The sequence below is a fragment of the Triticum urartu genome, chromosome 6A (assembly GCF_056163025.1).
Source record: "Triticum urartu cultivar PI428250 chromosome 6A, HENAU_Tu73, whole genome shotgun sequence".
NCBI classification, from domain to species: domain Eukaryota; kingdom Viridiplantae; phylum Streptophyta; class Magnoliopsida; order Poales; family Poaceae; genus Triticum; species Triticum urartu.
The window spans coordinates 482,118,550-482,135,943 of NC_141878.1; the positions used below are offsets into that span (position 1 = coordinate 482,118,550).

Genomic DNA, 17,394 nt, shown 5'->3' on the forward strand with positions numbered 1-17,394 from the left:
CCAACTTCCCATGCTTCTTGTATATCATTTTTGGTGCTTCTTGTGCACCTAGATTGTCTTTACTGTGCAACTACACAATGTCATGTATGCAAAAACTGCAAAGTGTTTTTAAAAAGGTGCAGCTAGGTGTCCATTTCCTGCGATTATGTTCTGTGCCAACACGTGTCCTATTACTGTGCAGCTGGATGTGCCATTTGTGCAACTAAAAAAAGGATATATTGTTTGTTTTTGCATTATGCAGGACGAATGATGCATGTAATGGCAGAGTTCTATGGATCTGAGATGATGGTGCCGTTCGGACCAAAGGCAATAACAAATCTTTGTACAAGTTTCCGTAGAGATGACACAAAGGAGGGTGATCTGATTGAGACAATTGCGCACTTCAAGGATATACAAAAAACCGATCCAGACTTCTTCTATAAGGTGAAATATGAGAGTTGTCAACATATTTTGGGTGGACGGCTTAGCTCAAAAAGCTTATGCGGAGGCGTACCACGATTGCATATCGTTTGACACCACCTACATGACCAACTTGTACAATATGCCGTTCGCGCCCTTCATAGGAATAAACCGACATGGCCAATCTTTCATGTTGGGTTGCGCGTTTGTGAGGCAGGAGTTGGCATCGAGCTTTGATTGGGTCTTTGGAGCATTCCTAGAGGCTTGGATGGCAAACCTCCTGACAACTTCATCACCGATCAGGATGGTGCGATGAGGCTGTTAATACAGAGCATCTTTCCAACCACCGTGCACCGCTGTTGTCGATGGCACATCATGAAAAAGGCTCAGGAAAAGGTTGGTTGGCTGCTGTGCTGGAATCCAGGACTCTCTAATGATTTCAACAAGTGTGTTGACTTCAGCTTCACTATAGACGAGTTTGAGCAGAATTGGGCTGGGTTAATGATGAAGTATGAGGCTATGACACACACGCACTTTGAGAAGTTGTACGAATATAGGTCAACTTGGGTGCCGTGCTACTTCAAACATAGGTTCTTCCCCTTCCTCCAGTCTACACAACGTAGTGAGGGGTTCAATGCCGTCCTCAAAAGATATGTGAACCCACACAACTCAATGCTGAACTTCGTCAAGAAATATGAAAAAATCCAGAACCACATCCTTGCCAAGGAAGGTTGCAATGGTTACAGGACAGAACACCTTGAGATTGAGTTGTGGTCCAACTTCCCAAGAGAGAAGCAAGCTTACAAAACCTATACTAGAGACCTTTACCGCAAGTTCAGAGAAGAGTTTGAGCTGATTGGACGTTATAATGCATTCCAAGTTGGTGCTGATGTGTTTGAGCTCAGACCGAACCAGGAATTTGTTGCGAAATATGGTTCTCGAAACTACTTGGTGCAGGCACGGGTGGAGGAGGGTTCCTATTTGTGTGAGTGCTGTAAAATGGACAAGGACGGCATCCTCTGTTGCCACATCCTCAAGGTGTTCACCCATGTTGGTGTTGATGTCATACCGGAAAGGTACCTGCTAAGACGGTGGACACCTACTGCTGTACCTAGTGCGCCAGGGACTGGTTATGAGCAACCGGATGAAATGCCTCCTCAATCAAAGAAGCAGATAAGGGAGAGGAACATGATATATGATTTTCAGAAACTAGCAAAGTTTGCGAGTGGTTCTGATCCAGCACAAGCTATTGTATACAAGCATATGCGTGCAGCACGTACCGAGATCGGCCACCTGAACAAGTCCAAGAAAAAGAAAAAACCGACTGCTGCAACGGGGCCATCAGATGATGGCAACCCTCGAGGACCTCCTCCACCTCCAGGCAGCAATCAGGGGGCTCATCATCCAGGTAATTACCTGCCCCAACTCCTGATCTAACTAGGTGTGTAACTTCAGTTGCCCACATCATTGTGCCTAGTTGCACACACCATGGTAGCCACTTGGACAGAACATACTGTCTAGTTGCACACGCTGTGTTAGTTCAAGCATCAAGATAACACAGCTAACTTATTTTTCCAGTTCTGGATATAGGTGATGTCAACCCTCAAGGACCTCCTCCCCCTCCTGGCTGTACATGGCATCCTCCGCCACCTCCTCCCCCGCGTGCTCCTCCCAATGTGTAACACCCTCGATGCGACTATATCTCACACGTGTCGAGGCACGACTTAGAGGCATAATCGCATTGAAGGCATATGTCGCAAGTTAGGCAATCTTCACAACATCCCATGTAATATAGATAAAAAAAGGGGAGATAACATAGTTGGCTTACACTTGCCACGTCAATCAAGTACATAAATAACATTGCATCAACCAAACACTCATGGCCCGACTATGGCGCCAAAATAAAAGAGAACCCAACAAGCGACACGGTCCCGATCACCCCCAACTGGGCACCACTACTGATCATCAGGAAAGGAAACATAGTAACATTGAGTGTCTTCGTCGAACTCCCACTTGAGCTCAAGCGCGTCTCCTGGAGCGGAATCATCAGGCCCTGCATCTGGTGTAATAGTAATCTGTGAGCCACAGGGACTCAGCAATCTCGCACCCTCGCGATCAAGACTATTTAAGCTTATAGGTATGGCAAGGTAAAATGTATGTGGAGCTGCAGCAAGCGACTAGCAAATATGGTGGCTAACTTATATGCGGAAGAGAGCGAGAAGAGGAGGCAAAGCGCGAGCGAGAAACTAGAGGACAACCTACGCAAACATTACTCCAACACCGTGTCCGCTTCCCGGACTCCGCCGAGAAGAGGCCATCACGGTAACACACTCAGTTGATTCATTTTAATTAAGTTAAGGTTCAAGTTATCTACAACCGGACATTAACAAATTCCCATCTGCCCATAACCGCGGGCACGGCTTTCGAAAGTTCAAATCCCTGCAGGGGAGTCCCAACTTAGCCCATGACAAGCTCTCATGGTCAACGAAGGAATAGACCTCCTCCCAAGACGTTCCGATCAGACTCGGTATCTCGGTTCTTCAAGACACTTCGACAGGTTAAAACAAGACCAGCAACACCGCCCGAATGTGCCGACAAATCCCGATAGGAGCTGCACATATCTCATTCTCAGGGCACACTCAGATGAGCCAGACGTCGGGTAGGCCAGCCCAGAGTTGCCCCTGGTAGCCCCGGACATCGCTCGGTGGGACCAACACTCAGAGGAGCACTGGCCCGGGGGGGCTAAAATAAGATGACCCTCGGGCTCCGGAAACCCAAGGGAAAAAGAGGCTAGGTGACAAATGGTAAAACCAAGGTTGGGCATTGCTGGAAAAGCTTTAATCAAGGCGAACTATCAAGGGGTTCCCATTATAACCCAACCGCGTAAGGAACGCAAAATCCGGGAACATAACACCGATATGACGGAATCTAGGGCGGCAAGAGTGGAACAAAACACCAGGCGAGAGGCCGAGCCTTCCACCCTTTACCAAGTATATAGATGCATTAAGATAACGAGATAATATAATGATATCCCAACAAGTAAATAAATGTTCCAATAAGGAACGGCCTTCAATCTTCACCTGCAACTAGCAACGCTATAAGAGGGGCTGAGCAAAGCGGTAACATAGCCAATCAACGGTTTGCTAGGACAATGGTGGGTTAGAGGTTCGACATGGCAATTTGGGAGGCTTGAAAGAAAGTGGTAGGCATCGTAGCATTGGCATAGCAAAAGAGCGAGCAAACTAGCATAGCAAAGATAGTAGTGATTTCGAGGGTATGATCATCTTGCCTACACAGTTGTCAGAGTTGACTGGATCCTTAAAAGCAAACTCAACGGGCTCCTCGTTAGTGAACTCGTCTCCCGGCTCTACCCAAACAAGACAAACAAGCAACAAGGACACAATCAACCACGTGCAAGACTCAAACAAAATGATGCAATGATGATATGCTATGCGGGATGCGATGCGGGATGCAAAATGCAAGATATGACAGGAAATGCATGAACCTGGCCTCAACTTGGAAATACAAGTGTGCCACTGGAAAGATGAGATGAAATCTCTTGAAAACGATATAAAGAACGCCGGAATCGGAGTTACTGTTTGGAAATGGCAAGCGATTCAAATATGACACCGGTCTGCGATTTACAGCAAGTAGCCATCTAAATGCAACGAGATGAACATGCTACAGCACCCAAACATGGCAACAAAATACATGGCAGGGATGCATTCAAGATGCTTAACAAAAGTCTATCACTGAGCTACGGCCAATTCATCCATTAACAGGTTCAAACAAGCATGGCAAAAATGCATATGGCAAACAGATCTCAGACTTAGTGAAATTAACACTTGTCTGGAATTTCAGATCAGGTAGCACTCTTCGGAGCAACAAAACTACATGCTACAGGACCTGAACATGGCAAAGTAAAGCATGGCATGGAGCTACTCAAAGAGCTTAACAAAAGTCCCTTAGTGACCTTGAGTCAAAAGGGATCATAAAATACAATTGCAAGCATGTGAACATAGCAAAAACATAATCAGTTTTCAGACTCAGTGAAAACTGACACATGCTGAAACATAACTCAAGTAGGCATGTTTACGAGCTCAGTGCACTCACTACGGTGCAAGTCATGGCAAGCTAAGCACACACCCATCAATAATACACAAAATGAAAGCTAGACATGGCAAGAACAATAGCATAGCATGCATGGATCAACTACAACATCATCGGCAAAATTGCAAACAAGTTGACAATCTGCCCAGATTCACAAAGTAGCAAAAGTAGAGCTCGATTGACTCAAGCTAGGGTGCTCCATAATTGCAAACAAAGACATTGATGGAAAGAGCACTACAATATTAACAAAACATCCTTACTGACCATCCTCAAAAGAGGCACGGATCACTAGGAAACAACATGAACATATGGCAACATGAGATAAACAGATCAAGGACTTAATGGAATTGCTAAGTCCCTAAAAACAGAATTAACAAGTGCACCACTTTGCAAGCTCGTGCTAGTCACCACACACATCACAAAAATACATGGGTTGCACCTCTCGAAAGATGACAAAACCCTTAACAAAACATATGTAGAGCTCATGGGCATATCATGCACACATTAATCATGGAAAAAATGACAAAAACCTAAATGGAGCAGCAGATCTGACAATTATCTCAAGTAGCCCTCTTCTAACAGCATTTCGGGCACCAAGATGAACTCAAATAAAATGGTGCAATGGAATGAAATGATGTACTCTCTGAGATGAACATTTTGATATGCTATATGCATGAATCGGAGCTACGGATGCAAAGTTACGAGGCTGTGAACATGAGCACTTGGACTGAGATTTCGGGACTTACAAGAAAAACAACCTCCGGATCTAGGGTTTACTGTTCACGGCACACGAACCGAGGCGGCCGGATCTTCGCCGGAATTCTTCGCCGGAGTAGGAGGGAGAGGCCGAGGCGAGGGGCGGCGGGGTCCGGCGTTGAGGCGGCGGCGGGGCGGCACGGACGCGGCGGCCGGGGCGGCGAGCGGCCGGGCGGCGGGCGGCGGAGCTGCGGCGCGCGGCGCCGGGCGTGGAGAGGCGGCGGCGGCTCGTCGGCGGGTGGCGGCGGGCGAGGGAGGAGAAGGAGGCGCGGGGCGGCGCGATGGATGGGCCCGCGGGGGCCTGATGCGGGCTTCCCGGGCCCGGGCGGCGCGGGGATCTGGGGACCGGGCGCGGGCGAATGACGCGATGCCACGTGGCAGCGGCGGGACAGGTCGGACACATCTGGCCCGAATCGGACGTGTCCGGCGGCGAGAGGTGGAAGACGACTAGGGTTTGCCCGAAAATTTTGGGGAGTGGTCTTTAAATAGAGGTGCAGGGGGCTAGGAGAGTCCAAATGAGGTGCGGTTTTCGGCCACGCGATCGTGATCGAATGCTCTAGATGATGGAGAGTGTTTAGATGGGTTTTGGGCCAAAATGGAGGGGTGTTGGGCTGCAACACACACGAGGCCTTTTTGGTCCCTCAGTTAACCGTTGGAGTATCAAACGAAGTTCAAATGGTACAGAACTTGACAGGCGGTCTACCGGTAGTAAACCAAGGCCGCTTGGCAAGTCTCGGTCCAATCCGGAAATGTTTAATCCCCACACACGAACGAAAGCTAGAAATGACCACCGGAGGAGAACGAAGCGCCGGAATGCAAAACGGACAACGGGGAAAATGCTCAAATGCATGAGATGAACACGTATGCAAATGCAATGCACATGAAGACATGATATGAGATGCATGAAAACGACAACAACACACGGAGACAAAGACCCGAACCCGAGAAAATAAAATAACTTATCGCCGGAAACGGCAAGAGTTGGAGTATAAATTGGGAAAGTTACATCTAGGGTGTTACAACACTCCACCACTACGAAAGGATCTCGTCCCGAGATCTAGGACTGAAAGAACGCCGGGTACTCAGAACGGAGGTGATCCTCGCGTTCCCAGGTAGCTTCACAGTCGGAATGGTGTGACCACTTGACTTTGAGAAATTTGATTGACTTGTTGCGAGTCTTGCGTTCAGTCTCTTCAAGAATAGCAACTGGGTGCTCACGATAAGAGAGGTATTCTTGGAGCTCAATGTCCTCAAAGTTGACGGTGCGGTCAGGAGTCTTGAAGCACTTTCGGAGCTGAGAGACATGGAACACGTCATGAACATTTGCAAAGTTTGAAGGAAGCTCGATTTGATAGGCGAGGTCGCCTCTCTTGCTGACAATCTTGAAAGGTCCCATGTATCTAGGGGCAAGCTTCCCTTTGATACCGAAGCGACGAGTACCTTTCATAGGAGAGATGCGGAGGTAAACATGATCTCCGATCTCGAAAGCCAAATCACGGTGCTTACTATCATAGTAGCTCTTCTGGCGGGATTGGGCTGCTTTGAGGTTATGTCGAATGACTTTGCACATTTCTTCTACCTCTGTGATTAAGTCATTACCCAAAAGCTGACATTCATCGGTTTCAGACCAGTTGAGAGGGGTACGGCACTTCCTGCTATACAGAATTTCAAATGGGGCCTTGCCCGAACTTGCTTGAAAACTGTTGTTGTAGGAGAATTCAGCATAAGGAAGACAATCCTCCCACTTCATGCCGAAGGAGATCACACAAGCCCTAAGCATATCTTCAAGAATCTGGTTGACAAGCTCGACTTGACCGCTAGTTTAAGGATGGAAAGTTGTGCTGAAGCGGATGTTAGTGCCCATGGCCTTCTGAAAAGAATCCCAAAACTTCAAGGTAAAGATGCTGCCACGGTCTGAAGAGATCACTTGAGGAATACCGTGCAGAGAAACAATACGAGAGGTATAGAGTTTCGCCAATTGAGCTGCAGTGATTGACTCTTTGATAGGCAGAAAGTGAGCCACTTTGGTGAGTTTGTCGATGACAACGAATATAGCATCATTGCCACGCTTGGACTTTGGAAACCCAGTCACAAAGTCCATTTCAATGTGGTCAAACTTCCATTCTGGAATGGCAAGAGGTTGGAGGAGACCTGCTGGCCTTTGGTGTTCTGCCTTCACTCTTCTGCAGACATCACATTCATTCATGAATTGAGCAATCTCGCGCTTCATTCGAGTCCACCAATAAGCTTGCTTGAGGTCCTGATACATCTTCGTGCTCCCAGGGTGGATGGAGAGGAGAGAATTGTGAGCCTCATTCATGATCACTTTACGGAGGTCACCTTTGGGTACAACAATACGATCCTCGAAGAAGAGAGTATCCTTGTCATCAAGGCGGTAGCACTTGTACTTGGGTTGACTCTTGGCAATCCCAATCTTCACCTTTTTCACCATAGCATCAAGAAGCTGAGCTTGGCGAATCTGGTCTTCCAAGGTAGGAGAGACTTGAAGGTTGGCGAGGAAACCTTGAGGAACAACTTGCAGATTAAGTTTGTGGAAAGCTTCACAAAGCTCGGGTTGATAAGGCTTGAGAATCAGACTGTTACAATAAGCCTTTCTGCTCAATGCGTCAGCAATCACATTGGCCTTGCCTGGAGTATACTCGATACTCGGATTATACTCTTGAATCATTTCGACCCATCGAGTTTGCCTGAGGTTGAGATTAGGCTGAGTGAAAATGTACTTGAGACTCTTGTGATCAGTGAAAATGTCCACTTTTCTTCCCAATAAGAGATGTCTCCAAGTCAAAAGAGCATGCACAACTGCCGCCAACTCGAGATCATGAGTGGGGTAGTTCTTTTCATTAGGCTTCAACTGGCGAGAGGTATAAGCAACAACTTTCTTCTCTTGCATCAACACTGCGCCAAGACCTTGGAGAGAGGCATCACAAAAGACCTCGTACGGCTTGGATTCATCAGGCGGAGTCAGAACTGGAGCAGCGATCAATTTCTCTTTCAAAGTGTTGAAAGCAATGTCACACTCCGGAGACCAAACGTACTTGACGTGCTTCTGGAGAAGATTTGAGAGAGGATTCGCGATCTTAGAAAAGTTTTCAATGAATCTTCGGCAGTAGCTTGCGAGACCGAGGAAGCTACAGAGTTGCTTCACGTTCTGAGGAGGTTCCCAATTCACAATTGCAGACACCTTCTCAGGATTCATGGCAATGCCCTTGGCAGAGATGATATGACCAAGATAAAGAACCTCATCGAGCCAAAATTCACACTTGGAGAACTTGGCGTAGAACTGATGTTCTCTGAGCTTATCAAGAACCAAACGCAAGTGCTTGGCATGATCTTCCTTGTTCTTGGAGAAAACCAGAATGTCGTCGAGATAGACCAAAACGAAGTCATTGGTGTAGGCGTTGAAGATGAAATTCATCATGCGAGAGAACGTCGGAGGAGCATTGACGAGGCCAAAAGACATGACAGTGTCTTCATATGAACCATAGCTTGTCCTGAAAGCCGTCTTGGGAATATCTTGCTCACGGATTTGAATCTGATGATAACCCATACGGAGGTCAAGCTTGGAGAATACTTGAGCACCTTTGAGTTGTTCGAACAGCTCGTTGATGTTGGGAAGTGGGTATTTGTTCTTGATGGTCTTCTTGTTCAATGGACGGTAATCAACACAAAGTCGGTCCGTTCCATCCTTCTTCTTCACAAAAAGAACACCACAACCCCATGGAGAAGAACTAGGCCGGATGAGACCCATTTTCTCTTGAATATCGAGTTGCTTCTTCAGCTCCTTCAACTCTTCAGGTCCGAGCTTGTAAGGACGTTTACACACAGGTTCCATGCCAGGCTCAAGATCAATAACGAATTCAACTGGCCGGTGTGGAGGCATTCCTGGAAGCTCTTCTGGAAAGACGTCTTGATATTCGCAAACGACTGGAATTTGAGAGATGGCATCCAATTCACCCTTCTCATTGAGAGAAAACAGACGGATAGTGTTATCCCGAGCGGCAAAGACAATTACATCCTCAGACGAATGAGTCAATTGAATCTGCCTGGCTGCACAATCAAGATGCGCCTTGTGCTTAGAAAGCCAATCCATCCCAAGAATAAGATCAATATCCGAGTTGCCAAGAACCATCGGAGAAGAGAGAAACTTGTAATCGCCCAACGTGATAGTAACATCTGGGGCAATAGCGCTTGCATTCATGAATTTACCCAGAGAAACAACAGATAATTGTCTAGGCAAATCTTGTAAAGGAAACTCATGCTTAGAAACAAATGGTCTTGAGATGAAACAATGCGATGCACCCATGTCAAAAAGAACTTTTGCAGGCATATCATTAACAGGAAGGTTACCCATGATCACATCTGACGAGTCCTTTGCCTGAGCTGCATTCATCAAGTTGACATTGGCGGACTTGGGGTTATGCTTGACCACAGCTGTACTTGCCGATCTAACAGGAGGAGGAGGAAGACGCCTCTGATTGAGACACTTGTTGGCATAGTGACCCTTCTATTGGCACTTGTTGCACGTGACCTCTGAAAGCGGCCAGTGATACGGAGCACTTGATCTTGGAGCTTGAGACGAAGTCTTGTTCTGAAAGCCAGGGTTGGGTGGGTGGGAAGATCCACTGCCACCTTTGCTCTTCTGCTGATACGGCTGACGGAACGGAGGAGGAGGAAGCCAATACTTCTGCTGCTTGGCCACTTGAGTAGAGGAAGAAGGAGTAACATCTCTGACTCGCTTCTTGGAAGCATCACACCTCAACTGAGCAGCCTCTTGCTTCAATGCCATGTTGTAGAACTCATCGTATCTCAAGGGCTCGAAGAGAACAAGAGCTAGCTGGATTTGTTCTCTGAGACCACCCCTGAACTAGTATATCATGCTCTTCTCATCAGGGACGTCCTGCTTGGCAAAGCGGGCGAGCTTCTGAAACAACTTGTTGTAGTCATAGACAGACAAAGAGCCTTGCTTCAGGTTGTGGAATTCCTCACGCTTGCTTTCAACCATGCTCTGAGGAATATGATGAGCTCGAAAATCTTGACAGAATTCATCCCAAGTGATAACACGTCCACCTCTGGAGTCCTTGTACTGCTGGAACCATTCTGCAGCTTGATCTTTGAGTTGGAAGGAAGCGAACTTAATAAAGTCCTCAGGCCTGACGTTACTGCACTCGAAATGCTTGCACAGATCCACAAGCCAATCGTCAGCATCGGTTGCCTCAACACAATTGCTGAAAGTCTTTGGTCCGTTAGCAAGGAACTGGTTGAGTGAAGCAAAGTGATTCTGATCGTTGCCTTGATTGCGCTCTTGGAGAATTTGCATGATCAACTGTGTGTTTGCATTGGTTGCGGCCATCACAGCTTGCCATGCCTCCGGAGGAGGTGGAGGTGGTGGCGGATTAGGATTCGGAGTCGTGCGCGTTGGAGGAGCCATCCTGAAGAGGTTGACATCCATTAGCACAATGATAGATAAATATTGAAGCTGAATCCAACGGAATGAAAATTGCAACATATAGTCTTCACATCCGAACAAAATGAACAAATGCATTCCTCTTGAAATGGTCACATATCCATAAATTGAGAAGCCACGTAGAATTAAGGTAGAGAAATAAATCGACAAGGTACGGATCAAGAACGAATAATCGGTAAGAAATCCCAATCTCAAACCAATATCCGTGGAAGAAGAACTAGAGCTACTAGAATTCCCACCTATGAAACTCCCGAACCTTTCCAGTTATGCAATCAGGTGTTGGGGATACAGGGGAAGCATAATATCTCACCCAAACTAGCAAATCCTACATCCAGCTGTATCCATCCTTCAACACATAACCAAGAAAAACTTTGGAAACCATCTACCTCAACCTTCGAAAAGCATCCGTTATACAAGTTATGGCGATACTCCTGAACTCCCGCCCCAGTACTGGGTGGCGTCGAGGTTATCTCACCAACCAACTGCATAAAAGAGATTTTTGATGTCGGCGTACTAAACTCAGGTATTCCAAAACTGCAACGATAAAATTATGATGACAACACCTCAGAGCTCAACTCCCCGGGACACTTCCACTAAACCCCTGACAGGAGGCACCAAGACAATGTTCTCATCATAAAACCATCGGAACGATTCCAAGATACCCGCGTGATCCTAAAAAAAATTTAGTGAAATTTGAGAAGAGAAGAGTCAAAACTGTACGTCAGGATGCCTTACCAGAGCGATGAGGAGACTGGGAAGTAAAAAGAATTCCTAAACTCTCCGATATATAATTCCTAAATGACTCAAAACATTTTTTCTAGACACAACTCGGCCGCTAAAAAATGATCAAGCAATGGGGCTCCTAAGGTCGGGGAAGGCTCTGATTACCAACTTGTAACACCCTCGATGCGACTATATCTCACACGTGTCGAGGCACGACTTAGAGGCATAATCGCATTGAAGGCATATGTCGCAAGTTAGGCAATCTTCACAACATCCCATGTAATATAGATAAAAAAAGGGAGATAACATAGTTGGCTTACACTCGCCACGTCAATCAAGTACATAAATAACATTACATCAACCAAACACTCATGGCCCGACTATGGCGCCAAAATAAAAGAGAACCCAACAAGCGACACGGTCCCGATCACCCCCAACTGGGCACCACTACTGATCATCAGGAAAGGAAACATAGTAACATTGAGTGTCTTCTTCGAACTCCCACTTGAGCTCAAGCGCGTCTCCTGGAGCGGAATCATCAGGCCCTGCATCTGGTGTAATAGTAATCTATGAGCCACAGGGACTCAGCAATCTCGCACCCTCGCGATCAAGACTATTTAAGCTTATAGGTATGGCAAGATAAAATGTATGTGGAGCTGCAGCAAGCGACTGGCAAATATGGTGGCTAACTTATACGCAGAAGAGAGCGAGAAGAGGAGGCAAAGCGCGAGCGAGAAACTAGAGGACAACCTGCGCAAACATTACTCCAACACCGTGTCCGCTTCCCGGACTCCGCCGAGAAGAGGCCATCACGGTAGCACACTCAGTTGATTCATTTAATTAAGTTAAGGTTCAAGTTATCTACAACTGGACATTAACAAATTCCCATTTGCCCATAACCGCGGGCACGGCTTTCGAAAGTTCAAATCCCTGCAGGGGAGTCCCAACTTAGCCCATGACAAGCTCTCACGGTCAACGAAGGAATAGACCTCCTCCCAAGACGTTTCGATCAGACTCGGTATCTCGGTTCTTCAAGACACTTCGACAGGTTAAAACAAGACCAGCAACACCGCCCGAATGTGCCGACAAATCCCGATAGGAGCTGCACATATCTCGTTCTCAGGGCACACTCAGATGAGCCAGACATCGGGTAGGCCAGCCCAGAGTTGCCCCTGGTAGCCCCGGACATCGCTCGGTGGGACCAACACTCAGAGGAGCACTGGCCCGGGGGCTAAAATAAGATGACCCTCGGGCTTCGGAAACCCAAGGGAAAAAGAGGCTAGGTGGCAAATAGTAAAACCAAGGTTGGGCATTGCTGGAAAAGCTTTAATCAAGGCGAACTATCAAGGGGTTCCCATTATAACCCAACCGCGTAAGGAACGCAAAATCTGGGAACATAACACCAATATGACGGAATCTAGGGCGGCAAGAGTGGAACAAAACACTAGGTGAGAGGCCGAGCCTTCCACCCTTTACCAAGTATATAGATGTATTAAGATAACAAGATAATATAATGATATCCTAACAAGTAAATAAATGTTCCAACAAGGAACGGCCTTCAATCTTCACCTGCAACTAGCAACGCTGTAAGAGGGGCTGAGCAAAGCGGTAACATAGCCAATCAACGGTTTGCTAGGACAATGGTGGGTTAGAGGTTCGACATGGCAATTTGAGAGGCTTGAAAGCAAGTGGTAGGCATCGTAGCATTGGCATAGCAAAAGAGCGAGCAAACTAGCATAGCAAAGATAGTAGTGATTTCGAGGGTATGATCATCTTGCCTGCACAGTTGTCAGAGTTGACTGGATCCTTAAAAGCAAACTCAACGGGCTCCTCGTTAGCGAACTCGTCTCCCGGCTCTACCCAAACAAGACAAACAAGCAACAAGGACACAATCAACCACGTGCAAGACTCAAACAAAATGATGCGATGATGATATGCTATGCGGGATGCGATGCGGGATGCAAAATGCAAGATATGACAGGAAATGCATGAACCTGGCCTCAACTTGGAAATACAAGTGTGCCACTGGAAAGATGAGATGAAATCGCTTGAAAACGATATAAAGAACGCCGGAATCGGAGTTACGGTTTGGAAATGGCAAGCGATTCAAATATGACACCGGTCTGCGATTTACAGCAAGTAGCCATCTAAATGCAACGAGATGAACATGCTACAGCACCCAAACATGGCAACAAAATACATGGCAGGGATGCATTCAATATGCTTAACAAAAGTCTAGCACTGAGCTACGGCCAATTCATCCATTAACAGGTTCAAACAAGCATGGCAAAAATGCATATGGCAAACAGATCTCAGACTTAGTGAAATTAACACTTGTCTGGAATTTCAGATCAGGTAGCACTCTTCGTTGCAACAAAACTACATGCTACAGGACCTGAACATGGCAAAGTAAAGCATGGAATGGAGCTACTCAAAGAGCTTAACAAAAGTCCCTTAGTGACCTTGAGTCAAAAGGGATCATAAAATACAATTGCAAGCATGTGAACATAGCAAAAACATAATCAGTTTTCAGACTCAGTGAAAACGGACACATGCTGAAACATAACTCAAGTAGGCATGTTTACGAGCTCAGTGCACTCACTACGGTGCAAGTCATGGCAAGCTAAGCACACACCCATCAAGAATACACAAAATGCAAGCTAGACATGGCAAGAACAATAGCATAGCATGCATGGATCAACTACAACATCATCGGCAAAATTGCAAACAAGTTGACAATCTGCCCAGATTCACAAAGTAGCAAAAGTAGAGCTCGATTGACTCAAGCTAGGGTGCTCCATAATTGCAAACAAAGACATTGATGGAAAGAGCACTACAATATTAACAAAACATCCTTACTGATCATCCTCAAAAGAGGCACGGGTCACTAGGAAACAATATGAACATATGGCAACATGAGATAAACAGATCAAGGACTTAGTGGAATTGCTAAGTCCCTGAAAACAGAATTAACAAGTGCACCACTTTGCAAGCTCGTGCTAGTCACCACACACATCACAAAAATACATGGGTTGCACCTCTGGAAAGATGACAAAACCCTTAACAAAACATATGTAGAGATCATGGGCATATCATGCACACATTAATCATGGCAAAAATGACAAAAACCTAAATGGAGTAGCAGATCTGACAATTATCTCAAGTAGCCCTCTTCTAACAGCATTTCGGGCATCAAGATGAACTCAAATGAAAACGATGCAATGGAATGAAATGATCTACTCTCTGAGATGAACATTTTGATATGCTATATGCATGAATCGGAGCTACGGATGCAAAGTTACGAGGCTGTGAACATGAGCACTTGGACTGAGATTTCGGGACTTACAAGAAAAACAACCTCCGGATCTAGGGTTTACTGTTCACGGCACGCGAACCGAGGGGCCAGATCTTCGCCGGAATTCATCGCCGGAGTAGGAGGGAGAGGCTGAGGCGAGGGGCGGCGGGGTCCGGCGTTGAGGCGGCGGCGGGGCGGCACGGACGCGGCGGCCGGGGCGGCGAGCGGCCGGGCGGCGGGAGGCGGAGCTGCGGCGCGTGGCGCCGGCGTGGAGAGGCGGCAGCGGCTCGTCGGCGGGTGGCGGCGGGCGAGGGAGGAGAAGGAGGCGCGGGACGGCGCGATGGATGGGCCCGCAGGGGCCGGATGCGGGCTTCCCGGGCCCGGGCGGCGCGGGGATCTGGGGATCGGGCGCGGGCGAATGACGCGATGCCACGTGGCGGCGGCGGGACAGGTCGGACACATCCGGCCCGAATCGGACGTGTCCGGCGGCGAGAGGTGGTAGACGACTAGGGTTTGCCCGAAAATTTCGGGGAGTGGTCTTTAAATAGAGGTGGAGGGGGCTAGGAGAGTCCAAATGAGGTGCGGTTTTCGGCCACGCGATTGTGATCGAACGCTCTAGATGATGGAGAGGGTTTAGGTGGGTTTTGGGCCAAAATAGAGGGGTGTTGGGCTGCAACACACACGAGGCCTTTTCGGTCCCTCAGTTAACCGTTGGAGTATCAAACGAAGTCCAAATGGTACGAAACTTGACAGGCGGTCTACCGGTAGTAAACCAAGGCCGCTTGGCAAGTCTCGGTCCAATCCAGAAATGTTTAATCCCCACACACGAAAGAAAGCTAGAAATGACCACCGGAGGAGAACGAAGCGTCGGAATGCAAAACGGACAACGGGGAAAATGCTCAAATGCATGAGATGAACACGTATGCAAATGCAATGCACATGAAGACATGATATGAGATGCATGACAACGAAAACAACACACGGAGACAAAGACCCGAACCCGAGAAAATAAAATAACTTAACGCTGGAAACGGCAAGAGTTGGAGTACAAATTGGGAATGTTACATCCGGGGTGTTACACAATGGCCCTACAGGCAGCACTCAGGGGGCTCGTCGTCCAGGTAATTACCTGCCCCCAACTCCCCATCAAACTAGGTCTGTAACTCCAGTTGCACACATCATGGTGCTCAGTTGCACCGAACAGGCTACCTAGTTGCGCATGCTCTGTTACTTCGAGCATCAAAAAGATAAACACAACTGACTTGTTTGTCCTGTTCTGCCTATAGGTGATGCCAACCCTCAAAGATCTCCTCCCCCGCCAGGCCCAACTACCAGTGCCCTTTGTGCTACTCCCAATGGACCTACAGGCAGGACTCAGGGGGCTCATCACCCAGGTTAGTACCTTCACCGACTCCAAAACAAAAACTAGGGTGAGTGACTTTAGTTGCACATATCATAGTGCCCAGTTGAACAGAACATGCTACCTAGTTGCGTGCGCTGTGTTAGTTTGAGGATCAATCTAAAAATCTAACTTGTTTTTCATGTTCTGCCCATAGGCGACTACAATCCAAGTACCATGATAGGCCGTGCTACTGCAGGTGTTTTTTTCAACTTAACTTGCACACAGCAACCAGTTAGTTGCACAAAATGTACTGTGTGGTTGCACAGAGCATCAGTGCTGGTTGCACAATAACAAAAATACTAAACTTTTTATATGATTATTACATAGGTGATCGTGACGGTCCTACTGCCCCGTTGGAGGCTGCATCCCTTGCACAAGCTTCTGATGATTTTGTGCCCAGGGATCCTCCAAGGTCTACTACAAAGGGTAGGGCAAAGAGTCGATGGTACAAATCGGCGCTGGAGCTACACCCAAAGAAGAAAAACAAATGCAGCCAGTGCCAATCTACAGAGCACACTGCTGGTGTGTGTCCACAGAGGCTTCTGTGATTCTGTTTCCTCATTTGTAACTTTGGAACAAAAAAGGAAAATAATGATGTCTTTTTTAGCAATGTTGGGACCAAGTGGACACATTCAGCATCTATGATTCCTCTTTATCTAATTTATGCTGCTTGAATTAGTTCATGCACTGTATAAAAAAAGTTGCTATTTGTGCCTTTGTTGGCAACTGGTTAAATATTTAGTTGTTAAACAATTGTATATCCAGTGCTCCTAATGTATCAACAAAAGTGATGATATTGAGTTGCAAACGCAATTACTAGTAGTGTGCAACTACAAAATCTACTTAATAAAATTGTACAAACCAGCAACTTCCTCCATGGAGCAGAAAAAAAGAAAAAATAGTACTGACCTACTCCTTGTCGTATCTCAGCAACTTCCTCCATGGGGCGGTGTTGTGCACGCTGGTGACCCAATCATATGCCAGCTTCTTCCTGATGTTGAGTACTTCCTTGGGGTCGTAGTTGGGCAGTTGGCTACCATTCCACTCGGTGGCATTAAGCAGTGCGAACAACCCACACTAATTACTGCAAAAAAGGGCAAAAAAAATTGTCACATAAAATTAAAACCAAATAAAGGTAATGCACTCTGTGCAACTGCTTATGTCCTACTGTGCAACTGCTTGTGTTCTACTGCAACTCATTATGTGCCACTGTGCAACTGCTTA

The 17,394-nt window shown here is 47.0% G+C and overlaps 1 protein-coding gene across 1 annotated transcript; it reads left to right on the forward strand.

Annotated features, from left to right (window-relative positions):
• The first annotated feature begins 1,383 nt into the window (after positions 1-1,383).
• LOC125512379 (uncharacterized) lies at positions 1,384-16,718 on the forward strand. The gene is made up of 6 exons (XM_087530611.1): positions 1,384-1,807; positions 1,990-2,071; positions 15,849-15,889; positions 16,055-16,162; positions 16,325-16,366; positions 16,498-16,718. Exons 1-6 carry the CDS (start codon positions 1,399-1,401, stop codon positions 16,716-16,718), a joined length of 903 nt encoding a protein of 300 aa, XP_087386737.1. The 5' UTR covers positions 1,384-1,398.
• The last annotated feature ends 676 nt before the right edge of the window (positions 16,719-17,394 follow it).